The sequence below is a fragment of the Choloepus didactylus genome, chromosome 5, assembly GCF_015220235.1.
Source record: "Choloepus didactylus isolate mChoDid1 chromosome 5, mChoDid1.pri, whole genome shotgun sequence".
NCBI classification, from domain to species: Eukaryota; Metazoa; Chordata; class Mammalia; order Pilosa; family Megalonychidae; genus Choloepus; species Choloepus didactylus.
The window spans coordinates 5669523-5693465 of NC_051311.1; the positions used below are offsets into that span (position 1 = coordinate 5669523).

At 36.8% G+C, this 23943-nt stretch overlaps 1 protein-coding gene across 1 annotated transcript in view; it reads left to right on the forward strand.

The window, feature by feature from the left end:
- The window catches only part of MLLT10 (MLLT10 histone lysine methyltransferase DOT1L cofactor), a 290669-nt gene that overhangs the window by 198189 nt on the left and 68537 nt on the right, over positions 1 to 23943 (forward strand). Inside the window, 2 exon segments of the mRNA XM_037837708.1 lie at positions 4952 to 5047; positions 21969 to 22230. Coding sequence (XP_037693636.1) covers positions 4952 to 5047; positions 21969 to 22230 — 358 coding nt within the window.

Sequence of the window (23943 nt, forward strand, 5' to 3'; positions counted from 1 at the left end):
CTTGCATCAAGTGAGTCAGGACTCAAATGGGGGAAGTAAAAAAAATGGTGCTTGTCAGTTTGCAAGTCAAGGACAGCGTGTCTTTCTGGTTGGGTTAGCAGAACTGTGAGGAGCCCACTGATTGCAGGAGGAAGCCGGCTGCTCAGTCACCAGCGCCGCCGCTGCCCTCGGGCCCAGCGCCCTGCTGCTTGCAGGGCTGTGCCCCCGGAGGACGCCCCGGGAGGACAGGGTTGGTCTTCACCCCAGTCCTCAGCCCCTGGAGGCACAGCCGTGTCTTCGCAGCCAGCTTCTTTTCCCACGTTCCTGCCCTGGTTGACAGCGTCCTGCTCGATACAGCTGAGATAGGGTGGCTGGGTTTGCTGAGGAGCCTGGTAGCAAGCATGATGAGACACGTGGCCAATTTGTGGCATTTAGACAACTCTTCCTGCACTTATGAGACGAATGAGGAACTCTTTAGGCCCTGATCTGATGGTTTTTATCATAGGGGGGACACTGGGATTTTGTCAGGGTCCATGGAACTGATGTGTTTCTTCCATGTTGGAAATGAAGGTGCTGAATCCAAGTGCAGAGACAACCCCCCTACCCGCTTAGCTTCTTTACATGGAAAATAGTCAGTTTATTCTGGAATTAAACCTACTTTAAAAATTTAGGCACATTACAGAGGTGCAATCGCTGCCTCCTTGGTTTCCTTTTTAAAGCTGCTTGGCAATCTTACTAGCTCAAACTTTTCCCTTCCTTTCTTTTCTCTATCTCTTCCTTCCTCCTCCCACTCTTTTGAATTTCTATTTTAGAATTCCTTGTCTTGGCTATCTAAGGCTTTAGATAAGTTTTTTTATGGGTGGGAGGTGGTGGCAGGTATAGGATGTGGGTACCAGAACCTACCCTGTGCATGGTTAAGCCATACCTCTCTGAGCTATAAAATAAAAATAAAATTTTCCTCACAGGTCTGTTTAAGGATTTAATGAGATAATTTATGTGAATCTGCTTTGTAAATTACAAAGTACTACAGTTTTTAATGTTTTATTATAAACACTGATACATTTGTGAATGACATTGGTCATCTTGACCTCAGTCTTTACAAAATAATACTCAATATTGGTTTATTTCCCTCTGGTTGTATAATTTTTGAAGCAATATTCATTCCGTAGTCACCATTTTTCTAGATCTCTATTCTTTACAAACATGCTTATTTTAATGCCTCCTCGTATTCTGTTATATGATTATATAATAATTTTTTAATTACGTCTTCATTGTTGGACATTTGTGTTGTTTTCACTTTTATCTTATTGCAGAGAGCATTGTGATACATTGAATTTAAACTTTTGTTTACCTGCTAGAAGAGAAATTACTAGGCCAGAGGGTATGAACATTTTTCATGGTTTCTAAGTCTTATTTTTGAAATTGTCCTTCATAATGGATAAACAAAATGTGGTATATATGTACAATGGGATACTACTCAGCCCTAAAAAGGAATAAAGTTCTGATACATGGTATGTGCAACCTGGATATATCTTTAAGACTTCAGGTTGATTGAAATAAGGGGCAGATATTGCTTGATTCCACTTGCATGAAATAAGTGGAATATGCAAAACAGACAGAAAACAGAGTGTAGGTTATCGGTGGCGGGGGTGGGGGTGGGGGCAGGGGTCTGCCGGGGATGTGGAATCGGGAGTTAATCCCTAATGGGTGCAGGGTTTTGGTTTGGGGTGACAGGAAGGTTGTGGTAATGGATGGTAGTGAGGGAAGCACACCATTGTGAATGTCATTAAGGCCACTGAATTGTGTGCTTGGGAGTAGTTGATGGGAAATTTTATGTTGTTATGTTTCAAGGTTTAACAAAAGAGAGAGAGACTAAAGAGCCAATGACAATGAAATGAAATACATATTCCTTGGCTGGATATAATAATGGAGGAGAGAATGCCCAATAATGGTTGGGGAATAAGAAAAAATTAAAATATAAACTGTCAGCTTTGTATCAATGTTAAGTTTCTTGACCTTGATAGCTGTACTGAAGGTGATTACATAAGTGAATATCCTTGTTCCAGGAAATGTACACGGAAATGTTAAGTGTTCAAAGAGCACGATGTATAAGGTGTATTCAAGCTATTCTCGGATATTTATAGATGGATAGAGAGACAGACAGACATTGACAGATTGAAAGAATGATATGACAGATGTGGTGAAATGTTAAAATGGTGGAGCTGGGTATCTTGGTGGGAGGGCTATGTTAGATTTGTCTATATGGGTTTTTCAGCTGTCCAGTAAATTTGAAATTATCTCAGAATAAAAAGTTAAAAAAAAATTGTCCTTCATATATTTACTTTCCCCCAGCAGTGTTTCTTTTGTGAATGCCCAGTTGTACCTTTGTACGTTGTTCTATAGCATATATATATTTTTTTTCTCATTGATTTATAAAAAATTTAACCAGTCTTAAAATATAGATCATATTAACCTTTCTAATTTCTCAGTATGGTTTTTGATTTACAGTGTTTTGTTTTGTTTTTTTTAATTGACATGGAGCTGTTTTAAATTTGTGTAGGTAAATCTGCCTTTTTTCTTTCTGATATTTTACTTTGGTTTTGTACTTAACAGAAGTCTTTTCCTTCTTAAGGCCAGATAAAGGTATTTAATGTTTTATTCCATTCTGTTAGATTAATTTTTATTTAACTCTTTAAAATAATACATTGAATTTTGTTTTATATCGACTGAGATCAGGATCTGCTTTCCCCAAAACTATCAGCAGCTTGCTGTAGTACCATTGTTAAATATTTCCATTCTTTCCCTGCTAATTGAGAATCCCTTCCTTATCAAATGCTAAATATTTGTAAGTAGTTGAGTCTTTCCTTAGATGTTCCTTTTGTTCTCCTGATGTATGAAATTCAGCCCATGTCCTTAGATAGCAGAAGCCACTGGTTGGCTTTGAGTCATATACTGCAGGCTGCTCACAAGAGCTTAATGTATGCACAGAGTTTCCCGTTGGAACGCAGTCCTCATTGCTGGTTCTTGTTCTACGGTTTGTGTGCGAGGTTTCCATGTTTTTCTGTACATACCCTTTCCATATGTGTATATTGTGCAGCCTTTCCTTTTACTTTCATGTGCTTTCCAATTTTAAGGGTTTGTTTACTTGGCTTTTTGCTCTTCAGGTTTACTCAGTTTTGTCATCCCAAGTTTTGTACTCTAGAAGAATAAATTGCAGACAGGAAAATAGAACATGGGCAGTGGAAGAAGTATTTTAGAAAGTCTCCTTTATTAGCTTTATAGTGAGAAAAATATTGATAGAGTATTCATAGGCCTGGATCATTTTAACTCCATATTTATAAATTAGACTGATATGAATTAACTTTGTTCTTGGTGTATAGGGGAAAAACACACCTAATGCATGTTACACTTTCAATTTGTCCTTTCCTTAGCTCTCATGACCCAGTCGTGCATTGTGGTATTGCCTGGTAGACTCACCTGGGCAGGGCTCAGCAGGGACAGTCCCCTCTGCCCCGGTGCCATGAGCTGTGATCACTCAGGAAGCTCCATTCAGCTGGCGGCTGGCCTGGGCTGTCCTGGATGGCCGAGCCCCATGTCTGGGGCTGGGTGCTGCTGGCTCTGCTGAGCGCTCCTCCGTGCAGTCTCATTCTCCCCCCGGCCTCTGTAGCCACAGCATGGGGCCCATGAGGGCTGAGGTGGGGGCCATCCTGGACCCCCTGAAGCTTTGGGCTCATGAGTTTTCCCACTGTCACTCTCATCACCTCCGCCATCCAGCAGAGGATTCTCCTAGGGGGCCGGGCAGTGGCTTCTTCCATGGCAGAGCTGAGGGCAGAGCAGGCATGGGTTGTGGGGGTCAGCAGTTTTGGGATCTGCCACTATTCAGATACCTTCAGGGTAGAAAAAGTTTCCTGAAGGCATAGATGAAAACTCTTATTTTGTTTGTTTACATTTTCTGTTGCTAAAATGTCAACAAGCAGTCAGAAAGGTCTAATCATATAGTTAGATCAGGAATTAAAAGCAAAAAGAGGCAGTACTGGGGTGTTATAATAAAACATTCACCCTTCATTTTTATGTTCATTGTCCGTCTCTTAGGGCAGGGGCAGTGGTACTAATCTTTGTCACAGTGTTTCTCCAGGGTCTTCTCTCCTATGGGAGCAGATGAAGTGCTCTGAATGGTTCAAGTTAAGCACTATGAGAAATAAATAAGTTGAATTAACTCTTTAAATAGCAGTAAATTTCACACCAACTACGGATTCTTAACTTACTAATTCAAACCAATTGAGAACATTTTGGTTAATTTTATACAGAAAATACAGTTGGGTTCCCAATATGTAACTGATTTCTTATTTAATTGAAAATTCCTTCTTATTTAATTAGTTGATCAGTTTTAGCACTTTAGAGCACAGTAGCACACCCTGACTTTGTCTAAGATTTTTTGGTAGAGATAATCAGTTCCTCCATTTTCTGAGTAAACCTAACGAAAGATTTTCTGGCATGCGTTTCCATGCCCTGGTCTCTCTGCCTTCTGGGCCACAGAAGTCAGAGCACGTAGTGAAGGATCTGGCCCTGTTCAGATGTGATGTTGTGTGTGACAGTGCTCTGTAAAGCTTAGAGTGCTATCTGTAAAACACACACAAGAGAACTGGTGTTTCTAACGAGAAAAAGTGTATATTTTGCCAAGTATAAATGTAGCAAATAATTCATAGACTCCAGTTGTTTCTTAGTATTATTGTAGTTTGATGAAGGATAAGGGAGCTGAAGTCATGTTAAAATAACTATACGGATGCTACTTGTTTACGTGTAGAATAACCCTGTGATCAGAGGAAGTTTTTGTTTTATTTTGACGGGGTATTCTTAATGTTTAATGTTTCATGTTTTAAATTACTAAACACACTTATTAATCTCATCTATATTACATATATATGGGTTATGATTTAAATTTTAATTGGATTTTGCTTCTATCCATTTTTAGAAATACAAAGAAAAAGACAAACACAAACAAAAACACAAGAAGCAGTCAGAACCATCACCCGCATTGGTTCCATCCTTGACTGTTACTACAGAAAAAGTAAGTGTGAGGCATCAAATTTATTTTCAGTAATAACAAGTTTTATGCTGATTGCTCTACTTTACCTCTAAGAAGTATTTTCATTCCAGTGTCCTGGTTCCCTCTCACTTCCCTATCTCTCCAGTCTTGCATCAAGCATTTAGTTTTCCCACTTCCCAGTCCTTTATTCTACCTTCTGTTTGCTCTGTACTTACCTCTAGAGAATCTTAAGTCAGGGTAACAGTGGAGATGAAGAATTTGGGCTGTGGAGTGGGTTTCATCCATCTGTGATTTTGAATTCTGACTTTACCACTTACTGACTTGACCCTTAGGTTAAGTAACCTCTCTGTAACTCAGTTTCATCATCTGTAAAGTGGGGGGAAATAATTACTGGAATTGAATGAGATAATGCATTTAAAACAATTGGAATATTGTTTAGTAAATGTTAAATATTATTAGGATTATTATCATGTGGATAATAGGAAAATAAATGGAGGCAGGGGTGGTTTAGAAATGAGGATCTTAAAGGTAGCAGTCACAGAATTTAAGTTTGAAAATAATAAATTACTTGGTTTGTCATATTAAATAGTCATATTATATGGAAAACAAGCTTTAAAGTGTAGATACACTTTTGACAAGTTGTGCCACATACCCAAATGTACTTAGAAGAAAATTCTAGTTAAGAATAATACCTTGGAAATTTAGGCAGGTCTCATATGACAAGGTATTGCATTTGAGAAGTCACGTTAAACTCAGGTTCATCCTTTCATTTATTAGGACCTGTGCTGTCACGTGGAAGAATGGGTTTCTGAGCACATTCACATGGAAGAATGGGTTTCTGAGCACATTCACGTGGAAGAATGGGTTTCTGAGCACATTCAGGTTGTTGGCAGAATTCGGTTCCTTATAGGAATTCTGGTCCCTTGTTGTAGGGCAGAGGGCAGCGTTTCCTTGCTGGCTCTCAGCTGTGGGGCTGCCCTGAGTTCTGAGAGGCTTGCCCGTCATGTGACCCCTCCACCTCAGAGCCAGTGATGGCATGTTGAGTCTTTCTCATACTTGGAATCTCTTCGATGTTTCTCTCCTGCATCTTTTCTGCTTCTGGTCAGATGAAGTTCTGTCTTTTAAAGGGCTCAGGTGATTAGATTGGGCCCACTGCTAATCTGGAATAATCTATTTTAAGGTTTGTGACCTTACTGGCATCTGCAGAGACCTTTGCCATGTAGCATCGCTCACTCACAGGTTCCAGGGACTGGGATGAGCATGTCTTGGGGACTGTTCCACCTGCCACTGCTGGGTTGAGGGTGAGGTGTCTGTTCGACACCCACGTGGAGATGTTGAGTAGCCATTTGGATATTTAGCCTGGCACTCAGGAAAGAGGTCTAGAAGTTGAACATAAATTTGGGAGTTGTGTACACTCAAGGGCCTTCGGCATTGAAAGGTCTAGGGGAAGAGGAGCAGCCAGTAAAGGAGACTGGTAAGAAGTGGCCAGCTTGGAAGAAAACCAAGAGAATGGATGTCCTGGCAGCCAGGTTAAAGAAAGGAGCTGAGAAGTCAGCTGCGTCTTATGCTGCTGATTACACGAGGCCTGGCCATTGGGTTTAGCCATTAGGTCATTAGTGACCTTGATCAGTTTTCATGGACTGGGGGAAGTGACAGCCTGATTATACTGGGTTTACTAGAGAAGGGGAGGAGAGAGTCAGGCAGTGAGTAAGGATGATGGCTTAGGGGCAGGGGGATGAGTTTCTGTAAAGAGGAGCAAAGAAATGCGGTGGTAATTGCTCAGGGAAGTGGAGATGCAAAAGGATGCTTTCAAAATGAGAGAAATAATAGCATGTTGGTGTGCTGGTCGGAGTGGCCCAAAAGAGAGGGGGAAATAATGATCCGGAGGACAGAGGACAGTTGCTAGAGGGATGTTCTTAAGAGTTTGAGGGGCCCGGGACCTTTTGCCATATAGACAAGTTGGCTTTAGTAACAGGATACAAAGCCGAATACATGGGGCTGCGCACAGATAGATGTGGTGGTGGGATTTGGGGGCAATCACTTTTGCTAGCTTCACATTTTCTCAGTGAAGTGGATGGAGTTAGCAGGTGTGAGGATAGGAGAGAGGAGTGTTAGAAATTTGAGCAGAGAATAAAAGGTATGAAATAGTTATCCAAGAATGGGAAAGAAAGAAAGAAAGAAAGTTAGTGAGGGAAATACATGATTCCTGGGTTAGCCACACAGGTTCATGGTTAAAAGTTTAGTGAGAGACCAGCTGCACAGCTTTTTATTTTTCTCCAGTCACGTCCACCCCTGTGGCTGTGGGTACAGAGTAGAATTTAATCAGATAATAACTTTGCCGTATGAGCTTGGTGAAGGGGTTAAGCGCTTTTTCTGCCAGGGTCTGGCTAGGAACGATTTTAGCCTTTGGGGACCCTGCTGACTGTCTGGTACTCAGCTCTGTTGCTGGAGTACAGAAACTGCAACAGGCAGTTCATAAACAAATGCAACTTTGTTCATGAACACCGAATTTTGTATTTCATATAAATTTTGCATCATGAAATACTCTTCTTTTGGTATTTTCCCACCATTTTAAAATGTAAAAATTATTCTTCACTGCAGAGCTTTTTTAGGAAAACGGGTGGTTGGAGGGCTTGTGCTTTGCCACATTTGCCCTGCGGGATTGTTAACCTATACTGCTGGGGTCACCGGGGCTGGGGTAGGTGATGGGGCCCGCTGCCCTGAGCAGCATCCGTGGGGGATTTTAGAGGAGGGTGGTTGAAAGTCAGCACAGAGGAGCAGGAGCACGTCCTGCTCTGTGCACCTGGCGGTCAGCGCCGTGGGAGTGCTGTGGAGCAGGCACTCACTTTAGCCGGCTCCCGGGCAAGAAGGGCCTTCAGCGAAGGGGATGGTCAGAGAAAAGGCTGACCATCCCCTTCTGGTAAGGCCGAGTGCCAGAGGACACAAGGGAAGGATTGCTTTTGTTGGGGGGATGACAGGTGCCGACATCACTGATGCTCATGGCTGACTGGGGATGAGGGGGTTTCTTTTGGTGACTTACATAAATAGGGCTAAAATCATAATCAGATTAGCCCTGTATTGATTTAAGGCAAACGGTCAGTGAGGCCTTGAGTGTTTGCTGGGGCAGGGTGGTGTGGGTAGTAAGGACTTCCTCCTGACCCCATGATGGAGGTGGGAGACTTGAGTCATAGAGATAGTGGAACTGCTTAGTTTTGATGCCTTTTAGGGAGAGGGTATCCTTTTACTGTTGGTTCACTGGCTCTTTTTTAGCTTCTGTTGAAAACAACACAATCACTGGCAAAAGTTTCTTTGTCACCCATTGTGATGCACTTCTCCCTGTCTCACCACTCCCACCCCTGCCAAGGTAATTACTGTTCTTTCTGTTGCTGATGGGAATGTACAGTATGTACACTTTGTTAAAGAAGCTGCCAAATTGTTTTCCAAAGTTGTACCATTTAACATTCCCATCAGCAGGGCAGAAGAGTTCCTGTGCCTTCACATTCTCTGCAACACTTGGTGTGTTCATTCTTTTTAATTTTAGCCATTCTATTGTATGTGTAGTGGTATCTTATTTTGGTACAAATTTACATTTCTCTGGTGACTAATTATGTTGAAAATCTTTCTATATATGTTTATTTGCCGTTTGTATATATATGTCTGCTCAGATCCTCCCATCCAACCCTTTTTATGTTGGCTTGTTTATTTTCTTATTACTGAGATTTGTGAGACTTTATATATTCTGAATACAAGTACTTTATCAGGTATGTTATTTGCAGATATTTTTTCCCCACTACGTGGCTTGTCTTATCATTTTTGTAATCTTTTAATGAGCAGAGAAGTTCTTAACTTTGATGAAATTTGATTATCAGTTTTTCCTTTGAAGTTTAATATTTTCAGATTTTACGTTTTAGGTCTGTGATCCATTTTGACTAAGTTTTGCAAGAGGTATGAGTTACAGATCAAAGTTCACTTATGTGAATATGGATATCCAAATTTTGCAGAGCCATTTGTGGAGCCTACTTCATGTGTGGATCAGACCTTTCTCCCTTGAGTTGACTTTGTTCCTTTGTTGAAAATCTGTTGACTATATATATGTATGGATCTGTTTCTGTACTCTTGTGTTCCGTTGATCAGTGTGTCTGCCTTTCTCCAGTACCACAGTGTCTTGATTACTGTAGCTTTGTAATAAGCCTTTAAGACAGGTATGTCAGTTGTCAAATGTCAAAGTTGTTTTGGCTATTATAATAGGCCCTGAATTTTAGAATTAGATTGTTGATTTTTAGACTTGTACTCTCCTTGCTGAGATAAACTAAAGACCTAAATAAATGGAGAGATGTACTGTGATCAAAGATTAGAAGACTTAATATTGTTAAGATATTAATTCCACCCCTCCCACATCATCTATAGACTCAATGCACATCTTGTTTCAGGTTTATTCCTAAGTATCTGGTGATTTTTGATGCTCTTATAAATAGTGTTTCTTAAACTTGCAATATCTTGCAGTTGAAATTGATTGCTAGAATGTAGAAATACAATTGATTTTTGTATGTTGATCTTGTATCCTGCAACTTTGCTAAAAAATTCAAAAGCTATTGATTCCTTAGGATTTTCTTTATAGATGATCATGTCATTTGCAAATAGGACAGTTTCATTTTTTCCTTTCCAATCTAGATACCTTTTGTTTCTTGTGTTATTACATTGACTCAAACCTTTAGTGCAGTGTTGAGGAAAAGTGGTAAGAGTGGGCATCTTTTTCTTTGTTCTTGGTCTTAGGAGGAAAATATTCAGTCTTTCACCACCAAGTATGATATTGAGGCAGTTCCCTTCCATGGTATTTTGCTCAGAGTTTTCGTCAGTTATGGATGTTGGATTTTGCCAAATCATTTTTCTGTGTATTTTTAATAGAAGTATTGGTGAGATTACGCATTTATTTACTTTTTGAAAAAAAGTCTACTAATATGATAAATTATGTTGTTAATATACCTGAGGGAGAGTGCCCTGTAGTTTTATTTTTCTTATAATGTCTTTGACTAGTTTTGGTATCATTGCATAAGTAGGAAGAATTAGTGTTTTTTCAGTTTCCTGGAAGAGTGTGTGTAAATTTGGTAGAATTCACTTGTAAAGCCATCTGGACAAGGAGTTTTCTTTGTGAAAGTTCTGTAAACTACAGTTCATTTTTTTTTTTTTTAATTGATACAAGGCTGTTCAGGATATCTGTTTCTTAAGTAAGCCTTGGTAGTTTGTCTTAAGGAATCTGTCTGTTTCATCTACATTCATAAATTTATTAGCATAAAGTTGTGCATAATATTCCTTTATGATGTGTTTAATATCTATGGACTCTATACTGATTCTCCCTCTTTCATTCCTCATATTGATAATTTATATCTTTTTTTCTGATCAGTTTAGCTTGGGTTTATCGATTTTGTTGATCTTCTTAAATAATCAGCTTTTGGTTTCATTTCGTTTTTCCTTTTTATGTTTTATGTGTTCCCATTAAGATCTTTTTTTTATTTCTACTGCTTGCCTAGCTGCTGGAGTTTATTTGAGCCTTTCTTTTTCTTCCCCTAATATAGGCATCTAATGTTACAAATTTCTCTCCAAATATTGCTTTACAAATGTAACCTTGTGTTTTCACTTCATTTAATTCAAAAAAGGCCTCTGGTTTCCCTCTTGATCTCTTCTTTGACCTATGGGTATTTGTTATTTGGTTTTGAAATATTTGGGGGATTTTCCTTGTATCTTTTTGTTCTTGATTCTAATTTAATATCTTTGCATTATATGATTCATTTGAAATTTATTGACTTTTGTTTTATGTCTGAGAATATGGACTACCTTGTTAAATGTTCTGCGTGCTTCTCAGTGTATATTCGTTCTGCTGTTGGCATGTGGAGTGTCAGTTAGGTCAGGTTGATTTGTATTGTAGTTTAAGTCCTTTATATCCTTACTGATATTCTATTTGATTGGTCAGTTAATTACTGTGGGGTGGGTATAGATATCTCTTACTATAATTGGGGATTTCATCTCTCTCCTTTTCCCCCATTCTGTTAGTTTTTGCTTCATTTATTTTCAAGGTCTCTTATTAGGTGCAGAAGTATTTAGGATGTTTATGTCTTCATGAATAGACCTCTATATCTGAAATATACTTTGCCTGATGTTAATATAGCCAATTCAGCTTTCTTTTTATTGGTGTTAGCATGATATTTCTTTTCTCATTATTTTACTTTTAATCTCTTTGTTTAAAATGGGTATCTTTATTTAAAATCGGTATCTTAAAGACAGCAGCTTCAGGTCTTGCTTTTTAAAATTCAACCTGGCATTCTGTGCCTTTTAATCAGGCAATTTAGATAATTTACATTTAATGTGATTTTTTTATTTGGTTATGTTTACATCTAAGATTTGCTAATTGTTTTTTATGATTCCATTTTGTCTGATTGTTTATAGCAATAACTACTATTCTATTTCACTGGTTGCTCTAGGGCTTATAGTATACTTCTTTAGCTTATCAGAGTTTACCTTCAAGTGATATTATACCACTTAACATATAGTATAAGAACCTAACAAAAGTGTACTTCCATTCTTGCCCTTTTTGGATTTTGTGCCCCCCTCCCTTTTTTTTTTAATGTGTATTATAAAACCCACCATTGATTATTATTTTTTTCTGAATCATCAATTAACCTTTAAAGAGATTCAAGTAAAAAAAAGTCTTTATATTTGCCCATGTGCTTACCGTTTCTAGGGCTCTTCATTCCTTTGTGTAGATCCACATTTCATTTATTTTCCTTCCCCCTAAAGTACATCCTCTTATTGTTTATTGTAGTGATGATCAGCTTATGATTAATTCTGTCAGCTTTCATATCTGAAAAAAGTCTTTTGCTTTTGTTTTGGAAGATATGATGGCAGTTTCTTTTGGCTCTTTAAAGATATTGTACTTCTGTTTTCTAGCTTGCATTGTTTCCAGGGAGAAATCTGATGTCATCCTTATCTTTGTTTCTTTGCACGTAAGACATCTTTTTTCTTCTGGCTGCTTTTAACAGTTTCTCTTTATCATCAGTTTTTAGTGATAAGCAGTTTGATTATGGTCTGCATTCATGTAGTTTTTTGTGTGTTTCTTGTGTTTGGGGTTATTTGAGCGTCTTAGTTCAGTTGGTTTATGCAGGCATACCTTGTCTTACTGTGCTTCACTTCAATGCATATCAGATATTGCGGGTTTTTTGTTGTTGTTTTCTGTTTGTTTGTTTGTTTGTTTTTTTAAAAAAAACAGATTAAAGGTTTGTGGCAACCCTGCATCAAACAAGTCTTAATGGCACCCTTTATCCATAGCATGTGCTCTGTTTGTGGCTCTATGTCACATTTTAATTAAGGTTATGCATATTGTTTTTTTTTCCTGAAGACATAATGATAATTGTATACTTAATAGATTGTAATATTTGTAAATGTAACTTTTAAATGCACTGAGAAACCAAAAAATTTGTGTGACTCACTTTATTGTGATACTCACCTTATTTTGGTGGTCTGGAACCAAAACTGTGATATCTCCAAGGTATGCCTGCATTTATCATCAAATTTGTCATTTTTCCTGTTATTATTTCTTTGGGAATTTTTTGTTTTGCACCCCCCCCCCCCCCCGCATGTAAATTAGGATGCTTGAAGTTGTTTATTCTCTCTGTGTTTTATGTTGGATAATTTCTGTGCTGTGATCTCAGGGTTGGGCTAGTGAAAAATCTGGCTTTCATGAGACACTTGAATAGTACCTAATTTTGTTTCATCACGTTTGTTGAAGAACAGCTACTGACTATTCTCCTCCCTGTGAATCCTTCTCTCCAATGTGGATTGTTGAGCCTTGTAGAATAATCTAAATCAACTATGCCGTTTTCTTTAAAAAAAAAATCATAACTAATTTTTATCTGTATTATAGAGTCACTATTGAATTCTGAACCGAATTTAAGATTTTCGTTTGAAGTAGGAAATATTTTTGTTCCCAGTTAGCACAACTGAGGAGGTATGTTGGAGTTGCATCTTTTTTGAGTTATAGTTGTAGTTAGACACGAAACCAAAATCACACCTATTCAAAATTATCCTTAAAAAATCTCCGTAAGTTGTCTATGAATCCAAAGCGTAGACCAGAGTATTTATGTACCACTTTAGAGACTCTCAATACATGAAAATATGTAATCTGTGGTGGAAAAAAAATAGACATGTTTTCTTCAATTGAGGATCAAATGAAGTAGGTGGTTTGCATTTTGTGGGCCAAGTTGCTCGGAAAATAAGTGTTTCCCACCTCCTTCTCCTCTCCTTTCACTTTTTTCTCTTCCCCCTTGATTTTGAGTTCACTGTACGTTTATGTGATGGTATTCCACAGTGCCCTTAGGCATGTGTTGTTTCAACAGCATACAATGGAATACATATTATTAAGTTAACTTCCAAACATCATGGAGGTATGGAAAAGGTCTCTCTATGATAGAAATCAACACAGCCTTTTTTTTTTTTTTCCCTTTGTTAACAAGTCTCTGGTATCCTTTGAAAGTTAGAAGATGTGGAAAATTTTTTGTAATAAAATACTTAATGATTGTTTTATTTTATTTAAGGTGGTTTTTGTCATTAAAATTTGCTTAATTTTCATTCAAAAGTTTGTAATACCTTTTCTTCCATGTGTCACATTTTCATCGAATTTATGGACTGATTAATACTTCAGGGTGTTAGCAAGAATATTAATTAAAAGCATGGGAAATTGACCAACTCCAGCTTAGACTGGGAAGTGGAAGTGCCATAGCCCATTTCCCTTTGCAGTGCTCCTGGTTTTCTCTCCTTTCCTCGTTCGATACTTCAACAGAGTACCTGAGTGAAGAATACCGTTTTGTTTTCTTTAGATGATTTTTAACCTTCATTAGGTCGTAGTAGGTCAGATGTGAGTGAGATAATCGACTCAAGATATTGGGGGAAAAAAATATTTGAAAAGTGAGGTAGGGTGGTTTCCAAAATGACATGCCCAGCATGGAAAAGGTTAACGTTTTCCAAGTCAACCATGAAGTTTAATTGTTTAAATCTGATTGGCTCTTAAATGAAATTTTAATTTTTTCATAAGCTCACTCTGAAACCTTTTGTGCTCGTTAATATATTGCACTTTAGCAGACTTGTGACTTGTTTGTTTTATGAGTTAGTGTTTCTTGTATATGATGAAAATCTGGTAGGACTAGAGTGTTGAGGTGTGGGGGCAGCACCAGGGGTCAAGCAGCAGAAGATATTTTCTGTAGAGAGTATTTGGGTTTCAAAACATTTGCCATCTTATTCTTCCTTTTGAACATTACTTTTGCTAAAAATTCCATCCATTTTGAAAACTTGACTTTCTTTTCGCCTTCTCATTTTCAAATTTACCCGACAGGAGATACATTTATGTGGTGGGTATATGTGAGAAATTTCAGTTTCACATATTTTCACATTTTTTGTTTGTATCACATCAGAGATGTTATATATATGTGTTAGGAAAATATCCATTCATTCAACAAAAATACTGTAGTACCTGTTATGTTCCCAGGCACTGTTATTGGTGCTCCAAATACTTTTGTAAACCAAAAACAAAAATCCCTGATCCTGAAGACCTTATTGATCTTGCATTCAAATCATGTTGATTAATGATCACTTGGTCCAACACATTTTCATACTTATTTAATTTGCCATTATTTGGACACATCTTGAATTAAAACTGCTTATTAATGATTGGAAGTGAATCATTTAAGCAAAATTTATCTTTGCTTTTCTTCCTAACATGCCTAGATCAAGGGGATGATTGAGAATCAGTTTTAGGGTATAGTAATACTTTTAATTTTTCAAAGCCTTAACTCGGCAGTATAAAACTTTCTCCATAACTTAATCCTAGAAAGAAATAGTTTCTGTTTCAAAGGCTTTAATTCTTCTGTTTTTAAAGAACGTCCTGCATTATCAGGAGTGGCCTTAAATGTAAGTGGATGAAACTGTCTAGTCAAAAGGCAGAGTATACAAGAATGGTTAATGCAGCGTGACCTAACTGTATGCTGTCTGCAGGAGACTTGCCTTGAAGTCAAAGATGCAAGTGGGTTGACAGTGAAAGAAAGGAAAAAATATACCATGCAAGTAGTAACTAACAGAGAGCTGGAGTAACTGCACTGACAGATGAAATAGACTTTAAAGGAAGGAAAAAAATATGCCATGCAAGTAGTAACTAACGGAGAGTTGGGGTAGCTGCAATGACAGATGAAATAGACTTGAAATCAAAAACGGTTACAGGAACAAAGATGGTCATTATATTACTGATAAAGGAGTCAATTCAATACGAAGACATAACAATTATATACACGCACACACACACACACACACATACACACATACCTAACAGCAGAGACTCATATGAAGCAAATATTGACAGATTTGAAGGGAGAAATAACTACATTAATAGTAGGAGACTTTCATACAACACTTTCAATAATAGGTAGACCATCTAGACAGAAAATCAAAAAGGAAATACAAGACTTGAATGATGCTCTAAACCAAGTAGACCTAACACATGAATAGAACACTTCACCTGGCAACAGAATACAGAATCTTCTCGAGGGCACGTGGATCACTCCCCTGGGTAGTCCATATCTTAGGTCATAGGACAAGTCTCAATACATTAAAAAATATTGAAATCATACATGTATCTTTTCCGACCATAGTGGAATGAACCTAGAAATCAATAACAGAGGGAGAAGGGGAATTAACAGATATGTGGAAATTAAACAACACACAAACAACCAGTAATTAAAGAGGGAATCACAAAGGAAATTAGGAAATATCTTCAGGTGAATGAAAATGAAAATACAACATAACAAAACTTATGGGACGGAGCAAAGACAGTGTTGAGCAGGAAGTCATAGCTTTTTATGCTTAAATTTAAAAAAGAAGAAAATTCTGTAAACCCACAACTTCTCTAATTTAAAAAAGAAAAAACAGGTTTCAAATCAGAGACCTAACCTAAAAACTGGATGAAGAACAAACTTAAATAAAGTGAACAGAAGGAAGGAAATAACAAAGATTAGAGTGGAGATGAATGAAAGAGAGAATAAAACTAATAGAATCAACAAAACTCAGAGTTGGTTCTTTGAAAAGATCAATAAAATTGACAGACCTTTAGCTTGAGTAAGAGAAAAACAGAGGACACGAATAACTAAAATCGGAAATGGAAATGGGGACATTACTGTTGACTCCACTGAAGTAAAAAGGACTATAAGAGGATACTATAAACAATATGCCTAGATTACCTAGATGAAATGGACAAATTCTTAGAGACACATAAACTATATACACTTGACTCAAGAAGAAACAGAAGATCTTAATAAACCACTAACTGGGAAAGACATTGAATCAGTAATAAAAAACCTCCCAACAAAGAAAAGCCCAGGACCAGATGGCTTCATGGGAGACTTTTACCAAACATTGCAAGAAGACTTAACTCCCATTCTGCTTAAATTTTCACAAAAAATTGAAGAGGAGGGAAGACTTCCTAATTCACTTTTGAGGCCGACATCACCCTTCACACCAAAGCCAAACAGAGATACTACAAGGAAAGAAAACTATTGACCAGTATCTCTTAGGAATATGGATGCAGAAAACCTCAACAATGGGCTAGCAAACCAAATCCAATGCCACATTAAAAGAAATATACACCATGAACAAGTGGGATTTATCCCAGATAATCAAGGGTGGTTCAACATAAGAAAATCAATTAGTGTAATACACCACATTAACAGAATGAAGAAAACAACAGCACATGATCCTTCTCAGTCGATGCAGAAAAGACATTTGAAAAACTTCCAGCACCTGTTCTACATTAAAAACACTTAGAAAACCGGGAATAGAACGGAACTTTCTCAACTTGACAAAGGTCATCTATGAAAAACCCAAAGCTAACATCCTACTTAATGGTAAAAGACTGAAAGTTTTCCCGCTAAGATCAGGAAGAAGACAAGGATGCCCACTGTCACCCCTGTTATTCAGCATTGTACCAGAAGTTCTATCCAGAGCGTTTAGGTAAGAAAATGAAATAAAAGGCATCCAAATTGGAAAAGAAGAAATAAAACTTGCCCTACTTGCAGATGACATGAATCTGTATGCAGAAAAACCTGAAAAATCCACAAAAAGCTCCTAAATGAATTTAGCAAAGGGACGGGGTTCCAGAGCAACACCCTCAAATCAGTAGTGTTTCTTTGCATAAGCAATGACCAACCAGAAAAAGAAATCAGGAAAAAATTCCATTTAAAATAACAACTAAAGGAATCCAATATTTATTCCTAGATATTTATTCCAAAACCAAAAAACATGGCTAAAAGAAGTCAAAGAAGACCTAAATAAATGGAGGGGCATTCTGTTTTTATGGATTGGAATACTAAATATTGTTATGATGTCAGTCCTACACAAAGTAACTTATAGATTCAATGCAATCCCAATAAAATGTCAACAACCTTCTTTCAGAAATGGAAAAGCCAATCATCAAATTTGTATGGAAGGGGAAGGGGCCCCAAATGGCCAAAACCATCTGGAAGAAGAAGAATGAGGTTGGAAATTAACACTTCCCAATCTTAACACTTACTACAAAGCAACAGTAATCAAAACAGCATGGTACTGGCACAAGGACAGGCATATAGACAAATTGAGAGCTCAGAAATCCACCCTCACATTTACGGCCACCTGCTTTTGACAAGGTGGCAAAGACCACTCAGTTGGGAAAGAATAGTCTCTCAAACAAATGTAGTAGGGAAAACTTGATCTCCATTTGCAAAAGAATGAAGGTGGACTTCTAGCTAACACTGTATACAAAAATCAACTTCAGAATAGATCAAAGACCTAAATATAAGAGCCGGAACTGCCAAATTCCTGGAAGAAAACATAGGAAGGCATCTTCAGGACCTGGTATTAGGCAATGGTTTCTGAGACTTTACACCCATAGCACAAGCAACAAAAAGAAAAAAAATAAATAAATGGGACCTCATCAAAATTAAAAACTTTTTGGAAATTTCCTATAAAATTACTTGCTAAATCATACTTTGAAAGATACTACTTTTTTGCATATATGTTATATTTCACAATAAGGAAACGACTGAAACTATGGAACTGTAACTAGTAACAGTCTGTGAAATTTTCTCTCAAACTACTTGTTAAATTGCACTTGGAAAATTATCACTTTATGTATATAAGTTATATCCACAATTTAAAAAGTATGATTAAAAAAAGGTAAAAGCACCATCTGCTCATAACAAAAAATAAATTAAAACTTTTGTGCGTTAAAGGACTTTATCATAAAAGTAAAATAACACCTACACAGTGGGAGAAAATACTTAGGAAACCACATATCCGATAAGGGTTTAATGTCCAGAATATATAAAGAAATCCTTCAGTGCAAGAACAAAAAGACTAACATCCAATTAAAAGATAGGCAGAAGACTTCAATAGACGTTGAATAGACATTTCTCCAAAGAAGATATACGAATAGCCAAAAAGCACATGAAAAGATGCTCTGCATCATTAGCCGCCAGGGAAATGCAAATCAAAACCACGATGCAATGCCATTCACACCCATTAGAATGGGTACTTAAAAAAAAATATTTACAGGAAAAAAAAAAACCAGAAAATTACAATTTGTTAGAGAGGATGTGGAGGAATAGGAATACTCATTAATTGCTAGTGGGAATGTAAAATGGTACAGCTGTTGTGGAAGAGAGTTTGACAGTTCCTCAGAAGGTTAAGTATAGAATTATCATATGACCCGGTAATCCCACATCTGGATATATACCCAAAAGAATTAAAGGAAGGATTCAAGCAGATACATGCATGCTGATGTTCGTAAGGGCATTATTCATAAATACCAAAAGATGGAAGCAACACAACTGTCCACCAACTGATGAATGGATAAATAAAATATAGTATATTCATATAATGGAATATTCTTTAGCCATAAAAATGAATGGAGTCCTGATACATAGGACAAGCATGGATGAGCCTTGAAGACATCATGTTGAGTGAAATAAGCCAGACAGAAAAGGAAAAATATTGTATGAACTCACTAATATGAAATAATTAGGAAAGCGAACTCATACAGAGCCAGAATTTAGAGTAAAGGTTACCATGGGACTGGGTGGGTTTAGGGAATTGGCTGTTAGGGCCTAAAATGTAGAGTTTCTATTTGGAACAATGGGAAATGTTTTTGTATTGGATGGTGGTGATATTAGCACATTTTGAACATAATTAACAGCACTGAAATATATAACTGAATGTGGTTAAAACGAGAAATGTTAGGTTATGTCTTTGGTACTAGAATATTAATTAAGAAAATAAAATCCGTGGAACTTCACAGCACAGTGAACCCTTAGTTAAACCATGGACTATAGTTAATAGAACAGCTATAAAAATGTGCTTTGATCAGTTGTAACAAAGGTACCACACCAAAGCAAGGTGTGATAATAGGGTGGTATATGGGAATCCTTCTCTAATTAAAAAACAAAAACAAAATACTAAAGAGGACAGCCAAAGATATGGCTATTGGTGGGGTGAAACCGTTGAAATGCACTGAAAGCTGATTTTTGGCAGAAGCCACCATGTGTTCTGGAAAGATGCACCTTCCCTTGTCTGTTCATACATGACTTTTTTCCTCCCTTCTACTCTCCTTCATCTCCATTCTAGTTCTTTTTAAAATGCATATTAATTATTAATTGGTTGCTCACCTTTGCAGTTGCACTGGATACTTCCATGTGTTGTCTTGGCAGGTGGTGACCTGTGTGGAGGCTTAGGCTGTCATGGGTTTTTCTTATGACATATTGGCCATTTTCTTGTGTTCTCGGGTTTGTATTAATAATCCTGAAGGAATCTTTTAAAGCTTCCTGTCCTCTTTATGAGGTTAGTCTAGTCAAATGGTACCCCGCAAACCAGTAACCTGTCGACTCATAAGCCACAATATGAATGTAAGCATTCTGAAAATAAACAATGGTAGAATTCCAACACCTACCACAGGAAACCTCAAGGGCTGTATTTGACACATTGTCATTGCAGAAAGGTCCCCAGGGTCAGTCCTAATATTAGCTATTAGTGCAATTTAAATTTTGCTTTAATTTCAGAGATGAAAATGAATTGTAAATAGGAGCTCTCATTTTTTGTTTCCTTCCCATGCACCAGTCGGTCATCTTGCAAACTCTCATTTGGAGCCTACAGATTTAGACACTGATGTTCTTAAAAATACCACCAGATCACTGATTCACAGCAACTGTCCTCAGACTCTGTTGTACTGTAACATATATTAAAACTCCAGGTCTGGGCACTACTCTTAGAGATTCTGACTTTGCTCCAACTGATTTGACTCAGGTTTCAAACACCGTATAAAATTTTTTAATTAAATTCAGTTTTATTGAAATATATTCACATACCATACAATCATCCATGGTGTATAATCAACTGTTCACAGTACCATCATATAATTAAGCATTCATCACCCCAGTCTATTTCTGAACAATTTCCTTACACCGGAAAGAATCAGAAGAAGAATAAAAAATAAAAGTAAAAAAGAACACCCAAATCATCCCCCCATCCCACCCTATTTTTCATTTTTTTTTTTTGTCCCCATTTTTCTACTCATCCATTCATACACTGGATAAAGTGAGTGCAATCCACAGGGTTTTCACCATCACAGTCACCCCTTGTAAGCTACATTGTTATACAGTCATCTTCAAGAGTCCAGGCTACTGGGTTGGAGTTTGATAGTTTCAGGTATTTTACTTCTAGCTATTCCAATACATTAAAACCTAAAAAGTGTTATCTATATGGTGCATAAGAATGTCCACCAGAGTGACCTCTCAACTCCAGTAGAGATCACTCAGACACTGAGACTTTATTTCATTTCATTTCGCATCCCCCTTTTGGTCAAGAAGGTGTTCTCAGTCCCACCGTGCAGGGTCCAGATTCGTCCCTGGGAGTCATATCCTGTGTTAAACACCGTATTTTTAGAAACACTTATAAAATTCTACTATTCATTGCCATATGGCCCAGCAATTCCACTCATAGGTGTATACTCAAAGGGATTGAAAACAGGACCTCAAGCGGACACTCTCACACCAGTCTTCATAGCAATATTATTCACAATAGCAAAAAGATAGAAATAGCTTGCATCCTCAGCTGATGAACAGGTAAACAAAATGTGGTATACACCTACAGCGGAATATTGTTCATCGGGGAGAAAGATTATAGAGTTCTGATACATGCTACGACATGGGTGAAACATGAAAACATGCTGAAATGAAAACATTAGGCAGTGCACAGAAGGACAAGTGTGGTATGATTTAATTTATTTGAAATGTCTAGAAGAAATAAGTTCACAGAGACAGAATGTAGATTGCAGGTTACCGGAGGGGAGGAAGAAATGGCGGGTTATTGCTTGGTGGGTAGAGAGTTTCCGTTTGAGGTGGTGGAAAAGTCTTGGCAGTGGATGGTGATGATGGTAGCACTACATCGTGAATGTAATTAATGCCACCGAAGTGTGCACATAATAATGATTAAACTGGCAAATTGTATGGTATATATATGTTACAATTTTAAAAAAATCCTTTTATTAAACCCTAAAGATCTTTTTGGGGTGGTAAGGGGTGCACAACTCTGTAAATTTACTAAAAACCATTGAATTGTACACTTAACATGGGTGAATTTTATGGTATGTAAAATATATCTCAATAAAGCTGTTAAATTAACAGTAATAATAGACCTTGAAATAATTGTTTTTACATTATGTTCTTCGATGGACTGGCTTATTTTTAGAACTGAAATTTCTTATGTTTATCTTATACTGTTCAGTAATTAAGTATTGTTATCAATATGCCATCTATTTTTTTCCTTAGCCAAAATGTAATGAGTCGTTTCTCCTTTTACTTCCTTTTCTTAATCAAAATGTTAGACTTACACAAGCACTAGCAGCAACTCTATGTCAGGATCCTTGAAGCGCTTGGAAGATACTGCAGCACGATTTACAAATGCAAATTTCCAGGAAGTCTCTACGCACACCTCTAGTGGAAAAGATGTTTCCGAGGCTAGAGGGTCAGAGGGCAAAGGGAAGAAATCCTCAGCTCACAGCTCAGGTCAGAGGGGAAGAAAGCCCGGTGGCGGTGGCGGAAGAAATCCAGGGACGACCGTGTCAGCAGCTAGTCCCTTCCAGCAAGGTATTCCTTACGCTGTTACAGCTACAGTGCTTGCTCTTAGGGTGATGAGTAAGTTACGCTTTGTAAAGGAATCTTTCTTTACTTCTCGCTAGTGGATCCTTTGAGATTGTTATGTGATTAGTTGCAGTGGTAAGGTTTCTTCAGAGAACAGTATTTTTTGTTGAGATGTTTCTGGGAACCTTTGCTTTCTTTTTATATTCTTATATATGCTTCCAAAGGTGAACTGTAATTTTAATGTTTAAGTAGATGTGGAATAAAGCTTAAGATTGGGGAGAAAAACAATAAAGCTGGAGTTTTCTTTCTGCTCTGTAGCACATTCTTTTCTATAAATTTCCTATTTAAATATTAAAACAGTTAAGGTTTGCATTTTAAATTGTTAACCAGTACTGAGTAATTCCTAGGGGATCTCAGTAGGTTTCAGTAAGTAACAGTTGTTGACTAATAATGCTTTCAGCATAAAACTCAAAGCTTTACAAGTAGAATTTTGCTAACCTTCTATATCTTTTATGGTAATGCTGCTAGATTTAGCAGATAAAATACAGGATGCTCTGTTAGATTTAAATTTCAGATAAACAAATACTATTTTTATATAATTTGGGACTCATTCTGAAAAATAATTTTTTAAGTGCAAATAATTGGACATGTCATTTTATATGGCAACCTTATTTTATGGAGAACAGAATAACTCAAGATAAATTAGTCCTGTTTCTAGCTTTTTACTTTGTGTAGTATTTTAATGTGAGCATAAATATTTTGAGAAATATGAAATCAAAAACTGTTGGAGGAAAATATAATAATGGTATACACTAAATGTCTGTTTTTTTTTTTTCTCCCTTTAACCCCTAACAGTAATTGGGGAAAAAATTGTCCTTTTCTTTAGCCGTGCTCAAGCTTCTGTTAAAATAAAAATTGCACTGAAAATCTGGCAGATTGTAATTTAACTATGTAGAGAGATTTTTTTAGTCTGCTGACTTTCCATTAAAAAATACATGCATATTTTATACAAGCAGTTAGTTTTGGTTTGAAGCTTTTGAAGATCTGGATTTTTTTTTTTTTTTTTTTTTTTTTTGCCTCATATTACAAAAAAACTTAGAGAAGTAGAAAATAAATAAAATGCCACAATTGCTGTTCTACTCTAAGAAAATTTACGTTTTAATTATTATACATCACTTTGTAAAATAAACAGATTTTTTAATGTACCTTCATTCACATTTAGAATGTGGTATTAGTAGAATTCAATCCACTCTTTCTCCATGATTAAGACTCTTTTCCACTATCAAAATGCATTTTTGAGTTTCTAATCTATCTAGCAAGTACTAATCCATTTAGAAAAGAAATTTCTCATTTTCTTGAACTTTACAACGTTAATCTTTTTCAGCCTCCATTAAACATGGTAGAAAAAACGTTATGTTTTCATGTCATGAGTTGCATTCTATTTTTTAAATGTTATAACTTCATGGTAGGGAATTTAAGATTTGGTAATATATATTTAAAGGACTACATATAATAAATATTTTAAAGTATTTGCTAAACTGTAATGAGCTTTTACCACGAGCTGTAAAAAACAAAAGCGTAGAAGACAGACGGTGACAGATGAGAATGGATGATAAAGAACTTCCTTTTAGCTGCTAATTAAGTGATGAATTGGAGTCGTCATTAAATGATTGATGTAATATAAATTATAAAATGTAAATGACTTGTAAATTTGTACAT